This window comes from Siphateles boraxobius, unplaced genomic scaffold, assembly GCF_051911475.1.
Source record: "Siphateles boraxobius isolate OS27281-9 unplaced genomic scaffold, OSU_SipBor_1 22, whole genome shotgun sequence".
NCBI lineage: Eukaryota > Metazoa > Chordata > Actinopteri > Cypriniformes > Leuciscidae > Siphateles > Siphateles boraxobius.
In genome coordinates this window covers 36,453,964-36,479,702 of record NW_027508833.1, presented here as the reverse complement: position 1 = coordinate 36,479,702, position 25,739 = coordinate 36,453,964, and the positions used below count along the sequence as shown (strand labels likewise).

At 37.8% G+C, this 25,739-nt stretch overlaps 2 protein-coding genes across 6 annotated transcripts; both read left to right on the top strand.

Moving 5' to 3' along the window:
* Positions 1-1,063: 1,063 nt before the first annotated feature.
* On the top strand, positions 1,064-4,996 carry dnal1 (dynein, axonemal, light chain 1). The gene is made up of 8 exons (XM_077239988.1): positions 1,064-1,144; positions 1,701-1,739; positions 2,609-2,718; positions 2,832-2,887; positions 2,968-3,023; positions 3,101-3,227; positions 3,648-3,788; positions 3,883-4,996. Exons 1-8 carry the CDS (start codon positions 1,142-1,144, stop codon positions 3,930-3,932), a joined length of 582 nt encoding a protein of 193 aa, XP_077096103.1. The 5' UTR covers positions 1,064-1,141; the 3' UTR covers positions 3,933-4,996.
* A 425-nt stretch (positions 4,997-5,421) lies between these two features.
* tedc1 (tubulin epsilon and delta complex 1) lies at positions 5,422-25,356 on the top strand. Of its 5 annotated transcripts, none has more exons than XR_013206708.1 (10): positions 5,507-5,723; positions 6,125-6,215; positions 6,296-6,507; positions 8,271-8,447; positions 8,551-8,640; positions 10,692-10,778; positions 14,948-15,154; positions 15,964-16,404; positions 19,257-19,817; positions 24,219-25,356. XR_013206708.1 is itself a non-coding variant. In XM_077239987.1 (8 exons), the coding sequence occupies exons 1-8, from the start codon at positions 5,592-5,594 to the stop codon at positions 16,324-16,326; spliced, it is 1,359 nt and encodes a 452-aa protein (XP_077096102.1). In that variant the 5' UTR covers positions 5,422-5,591; the 3' UTR covers positions 16,327-16,556. The 5 variants fall into 5 exon arrangements, 1 of the variants encoding a protein (XP_077096102.1); XR_013206707.1 differs by lacking the exon at positions 24,219-25,356 and adding an exon at positions 17,709-17,852 and having other exon boundaries at positions 19,257-20,946; XR_013206709.1 differs by lacking the exon at positions 24,219-25,356 and adding an exon at positions 19,863-20,945 and having other exon boundaries at positions 19,257-19,771.
* The last annotated feature ends 383 nt before the right edge of the window (positions 25,357-25,739 follow it).

Here is a 25,739-nt window from a genome sequence, read left to right as displayed (position 1 = left end):
TGACAGTTGGTCAGACCTGACTGTCATTAATGACAATTTATCATCATTAATGATAAAGATCGCTGATCGTGAGGACTCTTGTCATGTGTCAATTTGTTCTCTCTCTCTCTCTCTCTCTCTCTCTCTCTCTCTCTCTCTCTCTCTCTCTCTCTCTCTCTCTCTCTCTCTCTCTCTCAAAAAAGGTTTTGAGGAAGTTTTCACATGGCTTTTATCTGGGGGTGTAGCCGTAGGCCTAATCAAATATTCAAATGGCAGTTGATCAATTTTATTGTCGGTCAATAGCCTACATTTAAAAATACATTTCACGAAAAAGGAAAAGGATAAGGGAAAATGATAATCGAACAAACACACACACACACACACACACACACACACACACACACACACACACACACACACACACACACACACACACACACACACACACACACACACACACACACAGAGAGAGAGAGCGAGAGAGAGAGAGAGAGAGAGAGAGAGAGAGAGAGAGAGAGAGAGAGAGAGAGAGAGAGAGAGAGAGAGAGAGAGAGAGAGAGAGAGAGAGAGAGAGAGAGAGAGAGAGAGAGAGAGAGAGAGAGAGAGAGATGACTGTAATCATTGTTACATCACTCCCACCCAGTGGTCTGACTGTGGAATCACACCATGAACATCTCATTGGGTTTTTCAACTTGAACCAGTACAGTATTTTGAGTGGAGTGAGTGGACACTGGAATTACTTTAGTATTCAAAATGTAAAGATTTTACGTTGTAAAAAGCAAAAATATGTCTAATAGCAAATAAAAACAAAGACCAATATGAATAGTAGGCTATGCTGCTAAAATGTTAATATAAAAACGAAAAATAATAAGAATAAAATAAAAAGAACATTAAATTAAGGTCTTATTATTTGTGATAGTCTTATGTTGTGAAGATTTATAATTTATACTTTAATTTAATTTAATTATTTTTCTATTTTAATTGCAGCAGCTTCCTACTATTAAGGCAATATAATTATTAAATCAGTTATCTATTCATATGGCAACGAGACCAGCGCGATATTTGTGTTGTCAGGCGGATTCCCGGCTCGTGCTCGTCGGAAGCATCACCTTGCGCACGCGCTTTGCGTCAGGGTAGTTCCATAGCAACCGTAAAGAACAACATGGTGAGTTCCCATCCTGTTTGTGCCTTTAAACGCTTTCCTGTGCGATGTTAATGGGTGCATAATACATTGTTCTAAATAATGAAAACTAGCGCTTGCTGTTTATAGTGAAAAGAGGACATTACTCAGGCTGCAAAAACAAGCTGCTTCAATGGTCATCGCTTGAGTCAGGCAGTTGCAGCAGATAAACATTTAGCCGCTTTGCTAGCTGTTGAATATTAGCTAACGTTAGTTAGGTTTTAAATGTTCAAAGTTATTTGCTTATTAGTTATTAACCTTAGTATTAATATTAGTTTAAGGTGCAGAAATTGTGACAGACTACAGATGATGTCAATGTACTGTCTAGTATAGGGAGGTTGTTGTAAGTTAGCTGTATTCATTAGTAAGCTGGTGAATTTAATAACATACAGTTGCATACTTGTAGAGATCCAGAATTTGTATCCCTACATTTTGTTATTGGTTTTGTTTCCAGCTATTAACTGTTTTTGCCATGACAAAGATGATAAACGTCCTCTTACCTTGCTGTGAGTGACTAATCAGTTGTTATGCGTGTTTTTAGGCAAAAGCAACAACTATTAAAGAGGCCCTGATGAAATGGGTAAAACATTTATTACTGATGTAGTTTGTAGGTTAACTTTTTTCAAGTTTTAAAGGGATAGTTCACCCAAAAATGAAAATTCTGTCATGAATTACTCACCCTCATGCCTTTCCAAACATGTAACACTTTCGTTCATTTTCAGAGCACAGATGAAGATCTTTTGGACGGAATCTGTGAGCTTTCTGTTCCTCAGTTGACAGCTAGCCATTGATGCTTCAAAAAGTTCATAAAGAGTTCATAAAACTAATCCATATGAATTAAGTGGTTTAGTCAAAAATTTCTGAAGAGACGTGATTGCTTTATACTATTAACAGATTGAATTTAGTATTTTATTCACATATAAACATTCATCAACACACATCAGTTGTGGTAAACATAAGCTCAAGCATGTTCGCCTGACATGCGAGAACCAATGAGGTTAATTCTCGTATTACGCAGCACAGTTGAGCTTCAGCAAGAGGTTTGTTTTCACACGTCAAGCAGGTTCGGATGATTCTCTGTTTATGTTCACTGATCAATGTGTGAATAAAAGCCTAAATTCAATCTGTTCATCATTTAAAGCGATTTTCATTTAAAACAATCTCAATTCATATGGATTAGTTTTTTGATTTCTAAATGAACTTGTCAAAGTGGTAGTTGCGTGGCTGTCTGTGGAGGGTCAGAAACCTCTCAGATTTCATCAAAAAGATCTTCATTTGTGTTCTGAAGATCTTACGGATTTGGAACGACATGAGGGTGAGTAATAATGACAGAATTTTCATTTTAGGGTGAACTATCCCTTTAACCCATTGGACATTCCCAGTATAAATTGTAGGTTATTTTCTGTGTACTATTAATTATGTTTATTGATTTCACTTGGTTATTACAAGGAGGAGAAAACAGGTGAAAAAGCGAACGAGGCCACGGCAGTAAAGCTTTATGGTCAGATCCCTCCCGTTGAAAAAATGGACGCATCTCTCTCTAATCTTACCAACTGCGAGTGAGTCTAAATATACAACTCCAATTTTGTGTATTTTCTCTTAAACCAGCTTCCATGTCTGTCATATATAATAACTCCCTAAATATCTTCATTGCAAATTCTTTCCTGCCTAGGAGATTATCCCTGTCTACAAACTGTATTGAAAAAATTGCCAACTTGAATGGTCTAAGTAAGTACTCCCTTCAGATGCAAAGCTATCAATTGCATTCGTCATGATTGCATAACAGTTTATTCGCATTTCTTTCCCAGAGAACCTTAAGATATTGTCCTTGGGGCGGAATTACATCAAAAACCTTAATGGACTTGTAAGTAAAGGAACAGAACATTAATGATAGCTTGAAGAATTCAGAGATAATTCACACAGCTCTTCTGTCCCCCACAGGAGGCAGTAGGTGATACCCTGGAGGAGCTGTGGATCTCTTATAACCTCATAGAAAAGCTGAAGGGAATTCACGTCATGAAAAAACTCAAGGTGTTATACATGTCCAACAACTTGGTCAAGGAGTGGGGTGAGCATGGAAAACAGACTTACCTGAGAGTCTGATAGCAGCTTAGTCATGGTCCTTAAAGGGATAGTTCACCCAAATATGAAAATCCTGTCATCATTTACTCACCCTCAAGTTGTTCTAAACCTGTATGAATTTCTTTCTTCTGCTGAACACAAAATAAGATATTTTGAATATGGTTAACTAAACAGTTGACGGACCCCATTGCCTTCTATAGTCAAGGGAAAAAATACTATGGAAGTTAATGGGGTCCATCAACTGTTAGATTACCGGCATTTTTCAAAATATCTCCTTTTGTGTTCAGCAGAAGAAAGAAATTCATACAGGTTTGGAACAACTTGAGGGTGAGTAAATGATGGCGGGATTTTCATTTTTGGGTGAACTATCCATGATGAGGAGTTTATAAGGCTGTTTGTTCCTTAGGGGAGTTTGTAAAGATGGCAGATCTTCCATCATTGGTGGACCTCGTCTTTGTGGGGAACCCATTAGAAGAAAAGTATGCCGCTGATGGCAACTGGATAGAGGAGGCTACTAAGAGGCTTCCCAAACTTAAAAAGCTAGATGGTAAGTGTCATATTTGTGATGACATGGAAAAAAAATCATATGTTAATAAGGCCATGGTTGCAAAAAATGGATTCCTCGTCATTCTCATTTTTAGGGAACCCTGTCATCAAACAAGAAGAGGAGGAAGCTGAAGGAGAGAGTTAATGCAATTTATTACGCATTTTTATTGTTCAAACACCAGCATTTTTACTTTTAAAAGTCTGTGCAATATTTGCATTTTTAGGTGTATTTATTAAAAATAAAGATAAAAAGCTAAATAAATTTTCTTGAGCTTTAACACTATTTGAATAGATTTGAAAAGCACACACTTGAACCGCGTTTTGTTAGCCTCAGCACAAGCAGAGATACACAATCATAATTTATGGGTTCTGCAGAAGGACATATAGGATGGTACTAATTACTTACACTCTAATAAGAATTGATGCATGTCATTGTTACCTCAAATAATTATTTCCACTTGATCTAACCCTTAAAATCACTTTATTAATTTGATATAACTTAATTGAGTCATACTGAATAATATTTTTGACTTGAATAATCAGTTAATTCACATGTTACCACATGAAGGACATATTAAAAGTTAAGAAAGTCAATGACTAAACTTTTTTACGCTGTGCTTTTCAGGGTGACCCATGCTAAGTTGTAACAGTAAAATACAAGCCAGTGATATTAAAGCAAGTACAAAACTGGATGGATACCATCAAGGGTATGACGGAGACTATAACCTATAACCTCTTTAGTGGTGCTATACTTTAGTCTCTATTAGGAGGCTACTTTAAAAATTTAATGTATCTATTAATTTATAATCATTAATGTTTATTAATGACTATAAAAATGAAATTTTTTGTAATAATTTACAGTAAGCAAAACTCCTAATTAATAGGCAGTTATTCTGTTGTCATACAGTTTCATTACTAAGTGTATTGTTGAAACATTACATTGGATGTGTGGTACTTTAAAGCAAGTTGCACAATGAGAGCAAATCAACACTTTATAGCATGTCTCGTGGCCAAATAAAGGCACCATAATTAATTTTGCAATTAAAAATGTATCTGACTTCGTTTCCTGTTAACAATTTTATTAATGTGATTTAAATTTTATATTTACAAATTTAAGCATGTTTTAATGTTTTTGACCCCTTTACATGTTAGCTGTTTTTGTTTACTGTTTCACAAGAAAAAATAAACAATTTTGTCCACTGCACAAAATGTATAGTTATCTTTTCTATTAATATTATTATTATTATATATTACGTTATCATTAATATTATATAGGCCCTAGCATTCAGTTTGTTTTCATCTAGGGGGTGAACGACAAACCTTTAACAGAAGGGGGCAGTAAAGTTGTACACTTCTGATTTTACCCATAGCAAAATAAATAAATAAAACATGACCTATCATTATGATTATTATAGTACTTATTGTATTATTGTGTGACGTATTATTGTGTTTTCAGTTCAACACTCAGTTATCATAAACGTTACATAATCGCAAAATATGAGTAAATGCTGTTCCTTTTACTTCAGATCCTTTAAGAATTCATTTCTACATTTTAAATATACAGCAATGTTATTATATATGAAATATACTAAATAAATCAAGAGTTTTGCAATATTTCTGCTTTTTTAATGCAGACGTTATCGTGGTGGGCTGCTTATAATTCCTATTGGTCAGGATTCACGTCAATCATGAAGAGCGCCAATACACCAACTAATCAAAACGGCGTAAAAATCACCCAACTAGGAAGTGACTGTTGCCTAACGACCGTCAAGGCTGTCAACATACTAACGTTACACGAAGAAAAATGCAGCGCGAAAAGAGTGTTAAAGTGAAAGAAGTAATCACTTCTCTCTGCAAACTACTGTCTGGGTTAAGCATCGAGTCTATCCCGACAGCCGAGGCTTTCAGGAGAGCCAAATTCAATAGAGAAGATTCGGTAAGATCTAACTTGCACGGGTGGCTGGCTGTTTCTTTTATTTCCTACCAAAGTGCTTGACTTGTATAACATAGGCAGCTAAAATAAAGTATTCACTAGAGTAATACCATGCTGCTTGTGTGTGTGTGTGTGTGTGTGTGTGTGTGTGTGTGTGTGTGTGTGTGTGTGTGTGTGTGTGTGTGTGTGTGTAAGCACGCACACATATACAGATGGTAACATCATGTAAGTATAATATATAATTAAATGTAACCATCTGATACCGTTATTGTACTATGGTACCACCACTTTCTCCCTTCCTCTCCCTCCCTCACTTTAATTTGATTTAGGATAATTTGATAGATAAGTCAATGTTAACTAGATAAACCTTGCTTAGTGTGCTCATAAATATGCTTTGCTTTCAGGCACGGGACATGTGGAGTTTGTTAAGTAGGCTTCTGCAGAGAGCCTTTGCACTGGATTGTGCGTGCCACTGCCAGGACTCTAAAGACTTTGGTAAAATTTATCATTGCCCATAAATGCAGTCCATGTGTTATTCATTATTGTTTGTACAACCAACAGTGTTGTGCTTGCAGACATGCAGCTGCTCTTTGTGAGGAGTGCTCTGTGGCACTGTGGGTATGGGGCCCCGTGGGTGTTGGGGCCCCGGCCCCCCAGTCACATAGATGAGGTGGGGAGCCGAGATCTGCTCCTGGCGTTCGGCTGGGTGCTGTCATCTGGGAATCTGCTGGACTTCCTGCTGGCAGAGAAGGTTCATCAGTTAGACATGCTCTCATCGGCACCAACGGTGAGACCTTGAGTTTTGTTGATTTGATCTATTGATGCTTAACAATAGGATTTTGTAAATGAATAGTTGTTTATTGTTAAAAGGATCCCCATTAGCTGTCACCAAAGTGAGAAGCTAGTTGTCAAGTTAATATATCAAGTGTTATTCTGTATAAGGCCAGCAGAGAGCAGATTAATACTGCATTTTATGCACAGTGATGCACACAGACAGGACATTGAATTTCGACCTGTTATTCTTTAATAAAACCTACAATGTGGTTATTGAAATCATATTAGCAGCATCCTAAGAAAATTACACAAGACTGAGACACTAAACAATTAACTTGTGGTTCCGTTTGCTCTTGGTTGACTAATCTAATTGACTTTCTAATAAAAAGTAATCATGAATGGAACACAATGCAGAAAATCCTGTTTGCTTTTAGGATCAATTTTAAATCTGTTTCACTCTTTTTGAAAGTCTAATTGGTTAAGTCCTAAAACTTTAATCTAATGGAGACTTTCTAAGTGTCAGTTTCATCTGTTTCAATGGTGCTTGCTAAGTCGAGCATCACTATTGCTCACACCTTGGCTTAATTATATTAACCTTAAGTATACATCAGCCTGTAACTCATCCCACACGGTTTGTGCTGCAGTCATGACTCATGAGTGATACCCCAAATGGTATGGCATGTTGAGGAGAAGTGTGCTGTTATGATTCAAAGCATTTCTGATTTGATTGTCACCTGGTTGATGATTAAAAAAAAAGAACTCAGACTAACTTTTAAAAAGTATTGGCCAAAGTCATATTTACGAACCAGAATAGCAGAGACTTAAAGATTTTCTCTTTTGTCTAGTAAGCTAGTTAGAACACTCTGATCTGTTCCTGAGGTTTTTCCACTCGTTTATTATTATTAACAGTCATTACAGTAAACCAGAAATGTGTTCTTTCTAACTCTAGTTTTTATTAGCATATATTGGTATCATCAGTTTAATAAAATGTCCATTATAAAAAAAGCAAACTGGTTAAAAAAAAAAGAGACCTGTTATTTGATACCAGCATTTAGACATTTTATGGGGGGAAAAAAGGAGTGTTGCACTCAGTGTTGCATTGTTCTTAAAACAAGTGTTGCATTCATCTACATCTGTTTGGTGTCTTTATTTATGTGCACATAAATCAGCATATTAGCATATTGAGAACGAAATCAGAATATTATTATGATTTCTGAATGATTGACTTGACTGAAGACTGCAGTAATAATGCCGAAAAATCACCTTTGCCATCACAGGTATACATTGCATTTTAAAACATGTTAAAATAGTAAGGTTATTTTGAATTGTAATCATTTCACAATATTACTGTTTTACTGTATTTTTACAGTTTTATTTTAAACTTTTATACGGTTTTATTTATCGTCATCCAAACAATTGCTGAAAGCGACACTTTAAAAGAATTTAAAAGAATGTTTTAAGCTGTTAATTACAACAACATAAAATATATACATGTATGTATATAATATTTTTTTTTCTTTCAACAGCCTTTCAAGTTGTGATTTCTGTTTTATGGGTTTAACAAAGCAAAAGCAAACTCTCCCCTGAAACCAGGTTGGGGCTCATGTCTCCCCTGAGGTTATATCATAAAACCTTTAATCTACTGAAGATTTTCTTTATCTTTATTTTTGTTGTAGGATTTGTTCTTTTTGCCTCTAGGTGTTGTTTCAGCACTAATAAAATGATGCTTGAAAGCTATTGTGATGATTTTTCCTAATATGTTTGTGGACATGTAAGATCCTCCAAGGTCTAACACATGGACAGGATGACGTTGTGACATGTGGACCTGGAGAGGATGCCACAATAAAGACGGATCAGGTACTACAGGCACTGCAGTGGCAATATGGGAAACTGAGGCTCCAGTGGAAGAGCTTACTTTCAGCCCAGGAAGAGGGGTCTAAATTCAATCATAGGGCAAGTCACTCGACACCTTATAGCCTAAAAAAACTATTATGAAAACAGCATATTTGGATGTAAAAGCAGAAATGAAATAATATCCTGTGATTTCTTTCTCTAGGTTATCTCCAATATCAGCCCCTCTGCTGCTTTTCAGCCTCATGCCACTGGTTCCCATCACAGCAACACGACATCAAGTGCACTTGACAAGGTGACATTAAAACACTGGAACATTTTAATGAAATATTGGCATGAGATCATTTAGGTCTTAGTATTTCTGCATTAAACACTACGCAAGTGTTTTGAGTTCAGCCCCTGATCATTGTTATTACATGACAAGTGACACTTTTACTAAATTAGATTCTCTCCTGAGATTTCTCATTGCATTTGTATTCCTTTGGTGTATGTTAAGTGCTTCTATCCATCATCAGAGCATATGGTGATCAGCGCTCGATAATAACTGCCGTAAGCTAGGTAACAAGCTCATTTCAATCGGCGAATGATTGCACGCAGCTGTCAATGTGTTTTTCATCCTCTGGCTTATTCTGGAGAAGGCTGTAATGAAGCATCCACCTCTATGTGCCGCCCTGTTCTTTGGTGTGACAGATTGACAAGGTGGGAAATCCTGCTTGTTTGAAGAGTGTGGATCTTGATCTTTAAAGTCAAAAGGCCTACGCTCTCCTGTTCCCTTCTTTTTTCCATCGCTCTTTAGAGGCTTTGTAAGAGTATTTTATCTCAGAGAAAAAGGCTCCCTTCTGACATCTAACGAAGGGGCTGTTTTTGTCAGGCAGGTTGTTTAGAGTGCCTTAAAAAGTGGGATATAGAGAAAGTGAGTGAAAGATGAGAAAAAGAGACAATGTGAGTTTTATTTATTTATTTATTTTTTAATGCTGCTACCTATGTCTTGGAATTATTTTTTTCCTAATAGAGGAAGGTTTATTTCGAACAGCCATCATAGCAAGTAGAGGCAAAAATGTTTAGTGCAAGTAGTATAATACAGTAAACCCAATCATTGCATTTTTTTCTAGTTATTTGCTACATGAACAGGATGAATTGTGTTTTTATTCACGAGAACCCATTAAAATGTAATAATACACAGCAATAGTTATCCATGTATCCATTTCCCACAAAAATAAGCAGCACAAACCTTTTTCAACATTGATAATAAGTACAGTAATGTTTTTGAGCACCAAATCAGCATAATAGAAGGATTTCAGAAGGATTATTTGACTCCAAAAGCTGAAAATTCAGGTTTGACATGAAAGTATATTTTAAAAATCAATTGTAATTTTTTTAATTGTAAAAGTATTTCACAATAAAACTGTTTTACTCTATTTTTGATCACATTAATGCAACTAATTTTAATAAAACCAGGTTAATAAAGTTATGTAAGCAAATAAGCAAATGAAACGACTAATGGGAATGGAATGTTCTGATTGTATTGTTTTTGTGTAATTGCACAGCAAACCCAGGCTCAGTGTTAAGAAACAAATCTCTTCCCTGAAATAGTGCCATGTTACACCTGATTAGGAGCGTTATGTACTGCCTTACTTACAAATAGTAACACGTGTAGCAGGCATGAAATTTGCATACTGACACATCATTGGTCAACTTAATGGCATCACTATTATATTAGATGTATTACCAGTGTCCAATCCTTTTGTAGGGCTCACTGCCCATGTTCGTGAGGGGTTTGGGACTGCACATTCTTTTGGTAATATCAGCCAATCAGACTTTACAGTAATTAGTCATGTGGCATGTATAGTATGGCTCCGATAATTGGCTCAAAACAACCTAGCAGCAGCAGAGCCAAGTGCCCATGAGGAAATATTGCACATTTTAAATTGCATGTCCGGGGGGTTTTGCTTCATAATTATAGTTATTCTAGACCTTCGTCTGAGTGTGTGAACTATACAATGTGGGATGTGTTCAGACACAGGCTAATAGATCTCTCTTCTCAAGCCGTGTAAGTCATGGTGGGCAGCTCAGGGATCTCTCCCTCCCCATTGCCCTTCAGCCTGTGTGGGGTGCTGAGAGGAGTTATCAGCCTAAAGTCCCTTGTGCGCTTCTGTCTAACCGCAGAGATGTGAGGTATTAGCCGAGCTCCTACAGGGAAAAAATTGCCCCTGAGTGCAGATCAAAGCGGCTGCCAAGTGTGCACAAAACTGTACTTGCACTGTAGAACCACTGCGGTTTTATTGTTTTAAAAACAACAGTGCTACCCTGCGTGTAATCAGGATTTCTTGTTACATTTTATTTCAGGAGCTGGAGCGGATACAAGCTCTGAATGGAATTCTGGAGGCGTATCTGGATTGGAAACTCCATGAGCCTTTATTCTGGTGCTGGATGGTACGTCAGCTTTGTTCCATGTAGGAATGAATTTGAGTTTCAAATTCGCACTCCTTTATCTGATATTCTGTTTGTTCACACTGTCACATCACTGTTCAGCCCCAGGTATTTATGCATGGCCATTAGCTTACTCTGAAAAATTACCAATGACGCAAAATCTAATCTGTATATTACCCCAGTGTTGTTCGAAAGCCAGACTGGCGGTCTTCCCGCAGTAACCTTGCCCAGCTTTGAGTTGTCACTCACAGTGATGCACTGGTGCTCCAGGACTCTGAATCTGGCAGACAAGAGCCCTCACTCACGCTGGCTCCTCTCCCATTCGAAATTAAGTTGTAAAGAAGTCCCTGGCTTGCAGGAGTGGGTCCTGAGCACTTGGCAGCGGTTTAATTTTTCACTCTCAGTGTGCGTTTTGAAGTAAAAAGGGATGTTTTAACTGCTATTCAGTAAGAGTGGTGAGCTCATGGGTGTCTTTGAGTTGGACAAATGGTTGAGGGCTTTTGTTTTCCCTCTTCTAGCATATCAGACTATTGAAATTATTACTTTTCTCGTACAATTCTGTTACGTTGAACCTCAATAGAAGACGATAAAAGTCACAATCAGAATAAAGCACATTGAGTGGTTTCACTGAATTACAATAACCACTATCTAATTGAGTTGTAGAAATACATTAAACCTTGTCAATCCAATTTTTGGTTCCTTTTAGTAAGAAATTCAATCTAGACTTTTAAAACGCAGACAAAAGTTCCCCGGTCCAAAGAACAGGAAGAAAAGGAATGGAAATCAAATAGCATGCCTACCGCGTCAATGGGAAATCTATAGTCCTTGATGAAAGCCAAACATTTTGAGGATGGAGTGGTATTTGGGCAGGATTGTTTTGTCACTGTTCACACAAGAGGGATGGAAGCAAGTCTTAAGCTTCAGCTATTGGTTAAGCCGCTGTTGAATAGCACAGGTTCTTAAAGAATCGATTTTCTTTGGAGGTTCTCGCACAAAGTCTGACTTTGAGAAAACTGGATCATCTACCCAAAACACTTTGACGGTTATTCTGAAGTGTTGGGACATGTTAGCAGAACTGTTTTAACAAGAAAACAATCAGTCGTGCTTGCTCTTATTTTTGCTCATACGTAGGGTTTTTAGTTTATTCTAAACCCCTTAAGGCCCATTCGCCAGTGCTTGAAGTGGGAAAAGAAAGGTGCCGGTACTCTCTTGCATTGGCAAATCATGACATTTGAGATTTCTACAGTGAAAAACAAAACTTATAACAAAACTTATTGTTATTTATTAACAACATAAATGTATTAAAACAAGTCATGCGTGTGTGCACGTGCGTGCGAAAACGGAACTCCTCCAAGCCTGGAAGTCCAAAAATACATTTAGATTACTACATTTTATTTAATTAAATGCATTTATGGTGAGATTATTATATTTTCATGTCAATCTGTTTTTTGACCACGAACCATGAGCTGTCACTTTAATTCACCGCGTGCAGCACAGCAAAAATAGACTCGGAACGATCTCTGCACTGCTGTATACGCACAGCACCAGGAGCGCATTGACGGGCCGCAGCCGTGTGCTGTGTGAAAGCTCGAACCTGTTAACATGGGTGCGGAAAAAATACGCACTGCATACGCACTGCAAACGAAGTATATCAACGGGCGTGACACTGGCGCCTTTTCTGTCAGTGGTCGAGTACCGGCTACATGCGAGAAGTAGCGGTACGCAAGAAAAAGTGCAGGTACGCTTGGGAGTAAAATGTAGAAGTGCCGGTACTGCGTACCGGTGAGTACCGCCCCACTTCGAGCACTGCCATTCGCAATAACACCATGGCCTAGCCAGATGTAATGCGACAAGCAATTTGTCTGTCCATACAAGACAAAATCAATCAAAAATCACAGCCAATCACAAGAGTATCTGTCTGGTATGTTTAACTATTAGTTTGGTCTTACAGATATGATGAAAACATAAGTCACAATCTAAGTTGCATTTCCTGTTCAATTATGTAACTCATTGCTTAACTACCAAAGTTGTTGGAGAAATGAACTAGCAAGTCATCACTGTTTCTCAAAACTGTTGTATCTTTACAACACATTCATCATTCAAACTACATTGGTTCAACATACGATGGTGATTCATCATTCAAACTACATTGGTTCAACATACGATGGTGATGTCACAATTAACATCATGCAACACTAATTTCTGCTAATTTATCAGTTCAAGATCTAATTAATGTCAGATTATTGCTGTAAATAATGAACATTTCATCTGATGACTATTTTTGTTTGCGGTTGTTATGCTTTATTTAAAGATGTCTTATATAATTGCGGGTTCTGTTTTGCATGATATTCCGGGGGTTCTAGAGTTAAAAAAATGCTGTTTGCTTTCTCTTGACAAACTCGAATGTCAAGATAAATTAAATTTGTATACATATGGAATTATATATTATATCTTATTAACCTTATTTATCTAAAAAGCATGATCCATGTATTATGTCATACTAACAAAAATCTATGCCACTAACCAAAAGTCGAGAACTGTAGTTCCAACTTTGCAGTGCTATTTATGAATGTTCGTTGGAACTATGATTTCGGGAAACACTGAATTGCTAACAATGGAACATGCAACCATAGTTGGCTAATGTTGCTTTTGGATAAGGAATCTGGAAAAGTTTGGATTTTTCTTTTGTTGTAATTCGCCACAGTGGATCAAAGAAACTAATATTAACCTAACTAATATTCATATGCCAGGGAATTAGCTCTAACCCTAATAAAATACTTAAACTAGCTAATTAAGGTTTTCATAATTACTAGAAACTTCCAGGCAAGTATGTTGTAGTAGTTATAACTGGGAACTAAGAAGCCAGCCCTGCAGGAACACGATTGGACATCTCTTACCCTAGGCATTCTTATGATAACTATGCGCAAACAAGATGGATTTTCGGAGACAAGATCTGTGCATCAATATGTCACTGATAAGATAAACCCCAACATTACCGGTTATGATCAGTGACTGGACAGTTTGCTCACCTGTTTCTTGTATTATTTAATACATTTTGGTCAATTTTGAAATGCCATTTTTAGTCAGTAGGGCTGGATGATATGGCGGAATTAAATCGAAAACGTGATATGACTAAATAATATTGGAATTTTATATGATTATCAAATCACAAAGGCTGCAATTTATTTGATAAATATACAATCTGCAGGTTTCAGAGTGAAGCATGGCACTGTATCATGGGTTGCACATATGTAAAAAATTGTGTTTTTTTTATTATTTGTAATGAAAAGTGTTTAAAACTGTTGACAACAAAGTACAAACTTTAAAAGTTCATCTAAAAATTAAAACCATCCCATAATTTACCCTCAAGCCATCATAGGTGTATATGACTTTCTTCTTTCAGCCTAACACAATCGGAGTTATATTAAGTAAAATCTTGGCTCTTCCCAGCTTAGTAATGGCATTGAAGATTTTTTGAAGCTCCAAAAAGCACATCCATCCATCCATCATAAAAGTAATCCATACTACGACTCTGGGTGGGTTAATAAATGCCTTCTGAAGAAAAACGATATTCCATATTTCCTTCCATATTTAAAACTTTATAAACTATAATCACTAGGCTTCCGCCAATGGCCGTATGCCCATTCACAAGAGAGTCGAGTTCCGGTGGAAGGGTAACCTCTGACCCGACGTAGGTCCTCTTCTCTTATATCGAAATCCTTCACCAATTTTCTTTAAAATGCGTAGACCATTGCCAGAAGCCAGTGATTACAGATTTAGTTTGATTATAAGCTTTAAGGGCTCTTTCTCCAATATTATGACACCCTAGTCAAAATACAGAAACTACAGTACAGATCTGAAGACATCCTTTTAGCCATTTGGAGTAGCACCCCTCATTTTCTTCAAAAATTTGAAAAACCGAGTTGAATTGTGGTTGATTGCACATTTAAAGAGATGGAAAAAAAACTACACAGTGTGCATGTTTTGGTTGTAAATGAGAACCTGCAATAAACAAAGCCCTCTGACAGCTTTGCAGTTACTGAATCCAAAGAGATATATTTCTTTTAACAGAACTAACTGATCTGGCATGGGTTTTGAGCACAGTGCATCTCAATGGATGCAGAAGGGTTTTCTGACAGACCTGTTACACTCATGCCATTGTCTCCGTGCAGGACAGCGTGATCGACAGCTCCCTCGCCGATGTGTCCGAGGTGGAGCCTGCCGACTGGCCACCTGGGGAGCGGGCTGTCACGGTGAGGTGTCCTCACAGCAACAAGACCAGGAGAGCAGTCAGACGACTTGACAAGATGCTGCTAAGGCTGCAGACAGACCTGAGAGCTAGAAGAATAGAGCAGTCCACTCTCACACTCACCTCACAGGTAATGACCCGCCAGACCTGCATAAGTGCCATCGGGAAGGCTTCAACTTATAATAAGGCCAGTATTTCACTGCATGAAGTTCATGAAGTTTTAAAATCCAAGCTCTTGTCAGTTTTGGTGCCTGAGATGTTGACAGTCTCAGTTTTAAGATTTATATAAACTCAGTCACACATTGATGTGTTTATCACATCATGCTTTATTTCTCTATCCGTCCCAACAATACGCAAAAAAAATTGTGATAAATTATTATTGTTGTGTTCTTTATTTCATTTATTAATGACCTAGCTTCCAATTCCCCAAGGAAAATGATTTGTTCTGTGCATGTGGAACATCATGTTTTATTACCTGTTCAAAGGTTCTACCAGCCGACTTCAGAGGTGTTAATATTCTGATAATGAGGGAGGATAGAGCTAAAAGAATTATAAAAACTAGGTCATCTCATCATTGCATTCTTTTATTGCCTGAATAAATTACACTTCATTGTATGGAAATTCGATCTGGTGTGTCCGATGGATAATTAGGTGGTCTTTGTGATGTGGTTCCAACCACAGATCTGACCTGTAATGATAAATGACCGCCTCCTATGGCTGCGGTCTTATTCTGAATGTCTGAGACTGAATTTTCTTCACATCAATTCTAAACACATTCCTTGTGATGCAAGAGATATACACTGACATTTATACTCCCACGTACTTGATCATCTGGGCTACTGCAATACCTTTCTTTTTGATATTAGTATCTTTTTGATGTTTGATCTGTATTCCGGTCTGTTGAGATCATCAGTCTTAGCAAGCTCTCGTTCTCATTAGGGGGGACATCAGGGGGCTTCTCGGCTCTCTGATAGGCAGAGAATGGAGGTGGAGAAGAAGGTTGCAGGTTATTTAGAGGGTCTACATCTTTTTAACACCTCCGCAATCACATCAAGTGGCTTTTTGCCATGTCTCCAAGATCCACAGCCCTCAAAGCCACCTCACAGATTCCACAACGGAGAGTCTGGTGTGGAAGTGACAGCTGGGAAGCTCCAGGCATCGACGGCTCTGGGCGAGCTGAGGGAGAGGGAGGCTGTACTGCAATGGCAGCTGGATGGGTTGAGGCAAAATATGAGAGTGGACTTGCAGAGACAGGCCAGCACAATAGAGGGGGTGGTCCTCATCCCACCGATTAAGAGATAAACACACTATTTGTGTCATTATATGCACTGGGATCCTGACATAAAACTGGACAAACAGCATTTCAAGTCCCTAAATAAGGTGAACATATTAGAGTTTTGGTTTCCTGCTTTTTTTTGTGGAGTTTTGCATTAAAGAGAGAATGTATTGCAGTCAAATTTTATGTATTTAAAAATGCCTGCTGCAATGTGAATGTCTGTCTTTGGACAATAAAGAAACTTTTTTCAAGGGCATTTCATCTATACTTGAATCCTTGCAATGAAAAAGATTATTTTGACTACTGAAACGCATCAAGCCACACTCGGGAAAACAACTCTGACTCACTCAAGCAAATGGCTGACCCCTTATTACTTCTGTGTACTTTGCGGTGTGTTAGAGAAAATGGAAGACGTTTGAAATTATTTTTTTTAATGTCTGCTATTCTTAGAGTGCAGAACGGCACACAGTTTCCAAAGTAGGTCATTCTTTCTGTTGCTTTCTGAACCTGTGAAAGTTCGGATTGAAGTTTGGGAAAAATCAAACACCAGTAATGATTAGCAGCTCCCCGCTGATATTCAAACCCAGTTTTACTGAGCGCTTCATAACATGAGAGGATTTCACCTTTCAAGGCCACTACCAGTCAGTTGGTGTGGTCTCAATTACATTTGGAAAGCTGTAAACAAACTAGGTGTGCAAGATAAAATGAGCTGTTGGGCAAACTGAAGAAGCTGGCACAGGCCACAGTATTAGCTGATTAAGAAAGTCATTTTCAACACTGATTTTCATTAGGATTATAAACAGAAATCCTAATCTAGACGCTGTACGGAGCATGACGAGTACTAAAAGGATTTTCTCTCCATTACCTTCGGCCTCCTTATCTAGGCCAGAATGGCTGTTTACAACTGAGGGAATGCAAACACGCAGACACGCTGAGTCCGTTTCCCTGATGTGTGATGTGTGCTGTGCTCTAAATGAACTAAGCTTTGTGTCGCTGAAATTCCAGGTTATAATTATGCTATTGTCAAGAGGGTCAACCAATGTCAAGCCAAGAGCTGGTGTGGGTGGGTTCAATAATTAGATGCTGCAGAGGTGTGAAACAGGTCTAAGTGACGCATTTTCTTTTTGTCATCAATATTAATAGGTTGCTTATTTTCACACTTATGTGTAATGTGGTTCTGCACTGCATCTGAAAGTAGAGTTTTCAAAGCAATGAACTCGCAATGAAATTGCAGTATAATCTATGTATCAGCTGTGTGTTGTACAATATATAGGCTTCCCTGTTGTTTGACAAAAACAAAAGTCTTTTGGGGTCGCAATTACTTTACAATTACACAGTAGACTCAGCTTCAGATGGCAATCTTGCCGACCACACAGTGCGTTCACTGACTGTTTAATGCATATTGCAGACAAAGCTGGAAAGTACTTTCTCATCTGGCAAGCTCTAATCTGAGCAGCCGATATGTACTTCCCCGATTAAGTGCACACGGGGTTTTTTTATCAGTCTGCTTTGAAACAAAGGGAAAATCTCTGAATCTACCAACGTTTTCCAGGTTAGTGACCTCAAATCTTTAAGAGATTTTTGTTTGAAGAACTTGAATATTCTTGATATACTATATAGCTATTTGTTATAGTATGTAGTTATTGTTAATAACTATTGTTAATATTTACTATTATTTACCTAAAGTAACTGTTGTTAATATTTTAAATGAGATTTTATTTTTATATTTTCTGTTTTCACTTTAATTTTAGTGCATTAATTATGCGTTGTAATGCACCTTATAATGCATTGTGTGATCGCATGAATAATTAGAAAGTATAATCCATTAAAACACAAGAAACAACCAGTTACAGATGTAACAAGGAATCTGCAAATATTATAATGCATTTTACTTTGGTTACAATTATTTATGAAAAGGTGTAATGCATTATAATGTAGGCTACATTATGAATACCCTTATAATGCATTATGCATTAAGGCTTTAAGTAAAGTGTTAACGCATTTTACATGATCCACAAGTTTTACAAATCCTTTTTTGGTTAATAGAATATTGAATTAATGGAATAGTGGATTTTAATGTAATTAAATATGTTCAGCTTCATCCCATTTATTTAACACACTTACATTATTTGACATAAAGGTTTCATTCTTCCATGAGATTATCAGGTGCTGGATTCAACCCGTTTCAAATGATTCCATCACTTTATCCAAAACTAAAATGTTAAAATGAATAGATTCATCATTTAATCATTACTGAATCATAAACCGTGTTTACCTTTTACATCCAATACATCTATAGTGTGCTCTGTTTCAGCACACTGTAAAAAAAAAAAGCCTCTCCAACATAAACATTTCTAGTGACCACCCCTGCATGTAGACTGAACTTGAAATAGAATGTTGTGTCAATTAAATATTTTCTGTTGACTAAACATAGCTTGTTGGGTTCGGCCAACCAAAGTTACATTTTCTAAACTGCATCCAATAAGTTCAGCCAACTAAAGTGGTGTTTTGATAATTAAATTTTAAGCCACGATTATGGTGATCAGTGTTTGCTTTAGTTGGGCTCGTGACCCTTAAACTGTTAACATTAGATTTTGTTTGGCAGTTGTATCTGAGTTACAACTGCCAGATGATCAAAGAGAAAATGTTATACTGATGGTGTTGTTTATATTTTGACAGAATCTTTACTTGAGAGTTTTTAAGTGATTCTATAGCAAACGATTTTCAGCATTTTCAATATAGTCCAAAATATTTCTTAAAAGTTTTTCTGTACGTGTAAACCTTCCTGCATATGTAAACATGACTAATGAGATAAGGCTATTGGGATTTGTAAATCATTTACCATTTGGATATAAATATGGTCCCTTGTCTGATGTAAATTAATTTTATGATGATCAAGTGCTGTCTTTAATAATTTCTCCAAAAACTGTTTTATAATTTATGTCTGTTATCAAAGGAACTACTCAACGTGGCAACCCAGAAATCACAGTTGGCTGTTTGTGTGGAAGCTCAGCACATGCCTCATGTTGGCGTTACGCTAATGTGCTACAGATGCAGGCCCAACATCACTGTGCTGTTTGCTAGTCCTCTCAGTCAGAAGCCTGATTAGACCTGTCCCTGGAGGTCCAAAGTCATTCTTCCAGTACACATCCAAGCCAGTCCCAGCACTCTTTACTTATTACAAAACGGCAGCTTCCATCTGGGGATGAACATGGTACTGCGGTGCCACAAATGAGAGGCGCAGACAGACAGTGTTTCCAAAGGCACTGTGCCTAATGGATGGCGACAGGGTCAGTGTGGCACCGCTGCTCACTCCACCGCTGCTCATTTAGACAGGAGGCCATTAGAGAAGGCGTTGTCGTGATGGCCCCGATAGGTACTCGGCTGGAAACAGACTTGAGCCATCCTTCACAGAGATGGAGCAGACCGCTTTACCCTTGAGGACTCTGATGTACAATGGGGCCTTGCTAAGTACCCACAGTGCAGAACTACAGAGCGTTTTGCAAGATTCGCCGTGGTATGTATCTTTTTAATTGGATAAATTGTGTCTTTTCTCTTGCAGACGGGGGGCAGAGGGTCGAGGGGGCACGACTCCGAGTTTTCTTGGAGATCTGAACGGTTTGTGCAAGCGGGGAGATGCATCAGACTAATTAATGAAGGAGAGGTGTTTGGTACACAGGGATGACACCTCGCTTTCATCTTCTTTCAAAGGTGTAAGAGCACAAAAGCCATCTAACTGTCAGTGCCAGATATAGTGACAGCGAAAAAATTAAGAGTTTACCGCAGGCGGAGGGTTTGAACCCCTCATAAAATATGGAATACAGCAGCCTCTGCACCTCAGGGACATAATGCAGATAAGAAAGTTCTTCAGGGTGAAAAATGTTTACGAGTTCATCAAATACAGACACAGAAAGCCTGATTTATTGGGAGATGCTGACTTAGTATTTGACTGAAAATCTTTTATGAACATGTTCCTCTGCTGATATTGTAGGGTTTTCAAACTGGGGTCCAGGGAACCCCGGGGGACGTGAGAGAGTGCTAAGGGTTCATGATGTTTTGTTTTTTTACCAAAGTAACTTAAAGCTTAATATATTAATTAAAGGTACACTTTTTTGCCCTAAGCGGGTAAAAAACAAAACTGCATGGATTTTGCTAAATACAAATTTTTTTGGTTGTATTTTGGATGAAAATGCTCATAAAGTATCCTACTGCTCATAAAACATTCACTACTAGGATTAAGAGAAATAACCAGCTTAGATGGAAAGGATCTTTAGCTGACTAGCTGTAGACATTACTGTAGCTTTACCCATTAATAGACATGGTACTTCCTTGAAAATAAATTCCAGCACAGTGCTACAACAACTATAATGAAATGACCCTTCACAATAATAATAATAATAAGTTGATTTTTTTAGCCCCTTTCAAGAACCAAGGTTGCTTCACAAAATAATACAAACAGTTGACAAAGAGACAAGCAATCTGCTTATTATAACAGTCAAACAAGCAGAAAAGCAGATGGAGACAACAAATAACTACAAATAATTAACATGAGAAGTTATAGAATCAGTGAAAACATCAATTTCGATAAAGTAAACGTAACATAAATACTGAAAAAGTGGAAGACAGAGAAGTATGGAGGAAAATGATTATTTACTGAAGATGGTAAACAGATGAGTTTTAAGTTGAGATTTAAAGGTCTGGAGGTTAGGGGTGGCACGAAGATTAGGGGGCAGTTTATTCCATAGCTTAGGGCCTATAACACTAAAAGCCCTAACACCCACAGTAGAGAGTTTATACTTGGGTACGAAAAGCAAATTGTCCTGGCAGGCACATATTTTTACACTAACTCAGCAAGGTATTGGGGTGCAGGGACATGACAGGCTTTATTAACTAATACTAAAAGTTTAAACTGGATACGATTGACCACAGGAATCCAGTGACGTTGATAAAGGATGGGAGTGATATGTGCAGATTTTTTATTATATGTAAGGGCTCGAGCAGCAGAGTTTTGCACCATATGAAGGCAGTGTATAGCTTTGGTGGGTAAGCCGCTATATAAGGAGTTACAGTAGTGGAATCTGTAGGTTATTAACACGTGGATAACAGTTCCAGCATCTCCAAAGTTAAGAGAGGGGCGTATACGAATAATATTCCACAAGTGGAAGAAGCATGATTTAACAATCTGACCAATGTGTGTGTCAAAACGTAACGAGTCGTCGAACAAAACTCCCAGATTCCGCAATTTTTGGAGGCCTAATCTGGACACCATCAATATCAATGAAAATGTCATGCCTTGGTAAACTGTGATTTAGGGCCATATCTACAGGATTTCAGTTTTGCCAGCATTAAGCTGTAAGAAGTTATCAGACATCCATGTTTTAAGTTCCTGAAGGCAAGAGACAACAGAAGTGGGTGGACAAGCTGAGTTAGGTTTAACCGTTAAATCATCAGCGCAACTATGAAAGTTGAGACCACGCCGTCTGAAATGAGAAATAAAAGGACCAAGGACAGAACCTTGAGGTACACCATTAGAAATAGTGACTGTACGGGATCGATTCTCACCTATCCTGAAAAATTGCTGTCTATCCGATAGATATGAAGTTAACCACTGAAGAGCAGCACCAGTGATACGTATTGCAGATAGTCGAGAAAGAAGTGTAGATTGGCACACAGTTTCAAATGCTGCACTGAGATCAAGAAGAACCAGGATACTATGAGCACCATAGATAACGCTTTACAATGAACTTTATTAAAGAGCTACATATAGTAATTTATCTGTTCAATAAAATACCTTTCTCAACTGTTGAGTAATAAAAACGCCGTCTCCTCATCGCTTTTACAAATTTCAAATCCCTCAGGTCTCACCATCTCCGAAAGTCGAGCCAATGTTGATTCACATTATGAGCTGTTACATTATTTTTTTTTTCTAATATTTAATATTTATTGTATACTTTTTCAACTTCATAAAAAGTGAAATAATTTTACAGATACACTACCCTTCTAATAATAATAATAATAATAATACATTTTATTTATAACGCACTTTTCATCAGAGGATCTCAAAGTGCTACAGGTTAAAAATTAAAAATAAAAGATAAAAAACATGTAAAGGGGACCAAAAGCTTTGCTAAAAAGAAATGTCTTAAGGCCTTTTTTAAAACATACAGTGGATTGAGGTGCCCTTAAGTTGTCAGGGAGGGAATTCCACAGTTTTGGGGCAGCAGCACAAAAGGCCCTATCTCCCATAGTCCTGAGTCTGGTTCTGGGTATGTGGAGGAGGTTTGAGTGAGTGGAACGTAGGGAACGGGATGTGTTTTGTGGATTGATAAGTTCTTTGAGGTAGGAGGGGGCATGTCCATGGATGCATTGATGTGTGAGGAGGGAAACCTTGTACTCAATCCTTGTGGAGATGGGAAGCCAGTGGAGTGAGTGGAGAATGGGGGTAATGTGCTCATGTTTCCGCACTCTCATCAGGATCCTAGCTGCAGAGTTTTGGATGTACTGAAGCCTCTGCAGACTAGAGGTCTGCACTCCCGCGGGTCCCGACGCAAAACAGTGCGGCGCGGGACAAATTTTTAAAGGTCATTGCGGGAGCGGGCGGGATGATGAGGTGCACTTGCGGGTGCGGGCGGGAGGGATGATACGCTGCACTCCCGCAAATTAAATATGAGTATAAAGTAAAATATATAAATGATTAAAGTAGCGTACATAATTTGTAGTTGTGAGGGAGATTCTGATTGGCAGCAATAAAAACATTTAAACAGCCTAAACTTGTGAATGTTGTCGGGTAGGGCGGGGCCTAATCTCACGCACACTTGTTTAGAGACAATTCCTTTCCCGCTGCTCCGAGTTCGAATTCGAAAGCTAGTTCAAGTTCAAAATAGACAGCATGGACGAGGAACAGAGCGCCTCTAGTGCTTCAGATAAAGTACTGTTGTGAATATTATGCTGTTCGTAATATGGGACCAATAAATATGTTACCAAGTATTGGTAAGGAATTTTGTGTGCACGCATTTTTTTCCCCAAGACCTTTCGTCAGACAGAAAGTGCGGGCGGGAGCTGGACATTATATCACAGATGCGGGCGGGAGCGGTACTAAAAATGACAAATCTTTGCGGGAGCGGGACTGAACACTGCGGGAGCGGGTCTGAAAATTGTGTCCCGCGCAGACCTCTACTGCAGACTCTTTCCAGGAATCCCAATGAGAATTGCGTTGCAGTAGTCCAGTCTAGATGAGATAAAGGCATGAACCAGCTTTTCAGCATCTGAGAAGGAGAGAATGGGGCGGAGTTTGGAGATGTTACGGAGATGTTACTGTGTCAAAAGACACAGTAACAAAAATTGTTCAGTAAGATAATTTTTTAGATTTTTTATTAATCATTTTTTTCAGCAATGAAATTAAATTAAAAGCTGAAAATTCAGCTTTGTCAACACAGGAATACATGATATTTTAAAATCTATTAAAATATAAAACAGCTATTTTAAATTGTAACAATACTTCACAAAATTATAGTTTTTACTGTATTTTGGATCAAATAAATGCTGCCTTGACGAGCATAAGTAACGTTTTTAAAAAACATAAAAAAAATCTTCTTGACCCCAAACTTTTGAATTGTCATGAAAGTAAATATATATATATATATATATATATATATATATATATATATATATATATATATATATGTGTGTGTGTGTGTGTGTGTGTGTGTGTGTGTGTGTGTGTGTGTGTGTATATATATTAGAATATTTTAAATGTAAAATAATGTAAAAACCTAATTATTTAATTTAGTAAACACTTATTTATTTTTGTTGTCTATACAATGTCTTTGTAATAAAAGTTTATATTTGTCTTAAACAGCATTTATTGGATTTGCATACTGTACATGAAAATAACTGCCTTTATATTTCACTCAAACAGAGGTCATCATATTTGGAGGTCCTTGCCATCATAAAGTTTGAAAAACCCTGTATGTCCCATATAACCTCACAAGTGGGGCTGTATTCAAGGCTTCAAACCCGTCAGTACCAGACGGCATAAAGTACATTTTTAAAGCAATGAGCTACAAAAAAAATCAGGTCTACCTACTGTATGACTGTATTGATGCAGTAGATTTACGGAGATGTAAGTATTCTTTATTGATCCTGGTGGGATAGTTTCCTCACAGAAGCCTCTTTAAGGTCAGTATTATCTCCATTAAATATGTTTCTGCACAACAAACTTTAAAAATGACTGGAAAATCAATGATGGATTGGAAACTATAGGTTTCAACTTGGCCAAATATTCTTCTCATTGTTCTATTTGTATTATGCTCCACTTAAAAGTAACTTGGGCAGACCAGAGTTAGTTATGTAAATTTTTACTTTATATTCACAATTTTTAAGTGCAGCAACAGGGTAGGTGTTTATATAGACCTTAAAATCTTGGATACCAAAATACAATTGAACCTGTGTTATCACCATTGGGGCATGTTGTCATACAATATGGAGCCTGCCCATTGTAGGCTTTAAAAGAGAACATTTAAAAGGTAAAAGGCAAGGCAGGGAAAGACATCCACCACATAATTTTTCGAGTAATTATCCAAGAGACTCTTTAGTCCATCAGCTCTAGTGGGGTTCAGTAACAAAGCAGTTTATATAGAACAGACTAATGTTATGTTGTGTCTGTAAGAGAGTGCTAAAGTGGTGAGATGTCACGCCAGGGCACATCAGTGGCACATATGAGGGAGTGTATCTGTGATAGTACCATGGAGCAGATAGCACAGCCTCTGAGGACTAAATCAATAGCCATCACAATGGCTGGAGGATTTACAGCCGCCCATTGATCCCTCCGTAACTTCTCAGCCATCCTCAGACCAAAGCAGCTGAGCGTGAAAGACTGATCATGTCGAGCCCAGAACGTGGCCTGGAGGGATCTAAGATACAGACCAGAGCAGCAGACTCTTCTGGTCAACAGAACGGATCAGAAGCTGGCTTGAGTAAAGCCCTTAAGCCAGTCAGTTTGCCCAGCGGCCATCTTTGTAAGACCCATAACAGCTATTTGCTAGTCATGACAGTACAGCTCTATATTATAATTTACTCATCCTCAAGCCACACTAGCTGTATATGACTTTCTTCTTTCTGCCAAACACAATCAGAGTTATATTAAAAAAAAAATCCTGGCTCTTCCAAGCTTTATAATGGTAGTGAATGGTACCTCAGACTTTGAAGCCCCAAAAGCGCATCCATTCATCATAAAAGTAATCCATAAGGCTCCATTGGGTTTTTAAAGGCCTTCTGAAGCGAAGTGATGCATTTTTGTAAGAAAATAGTCATATTTAGAAGTTATTTAAACCATAATCACTGGCTTCTGGTAATGGCCATACGCAAGTCTAGTTCCAGCAGAAGAGTGACCTAGGACCTAAGACTCATACACCTAGGATGGCTTGAGGGTGAGTAAAAT

What these genes read in the sequence shown, in the direction of transcription:
- tedc1 (XM_077239987.1), top strand. Translation starts at nt 5,592, where the DNA reads ATGCAGCGCGAAAAGAGTGTTAAAGTGAAAGAAGTAATCACTTCTCTC. An exon ending in TGCTCTCATCGGCACCAACG is followed by an intron (nt 6,508 to 8,270) that starts GTGAGACCTTGA and finishes TGGACATGTAAG; the next exon opens with ATCCTCCAAGGTCTAACACA. An exon ending in CTTTATTCTGGTGCTGGATG is followed by an intron (nt 10,779 to 14,947) that starts GTACGTCAGCTT and finishes GTCTCCGTGCAG; the next exon opens with GACAGCGTGATCGACAGCTC.
- dnal1 (XM_077239988.1), top strand. An exon ending in TGCCAACTTGAATGGTCTAA is followed by an intron (nt 2,888 to 2,967) that starts GTAAGTACTCCC and finishes TTTCTTTCCCAG; the next exon opens with AGAACCTTAAGATATTGTCC. An exon ending in TCAAAAACCTTAATGGACTT is followed by an intron (nt 3,024 to 3,100) that starts GTAAGTAAAGGA and finishes TGTCCCCCACAG; the next exon opens with GAGGCAGTAGGTGATACCCT.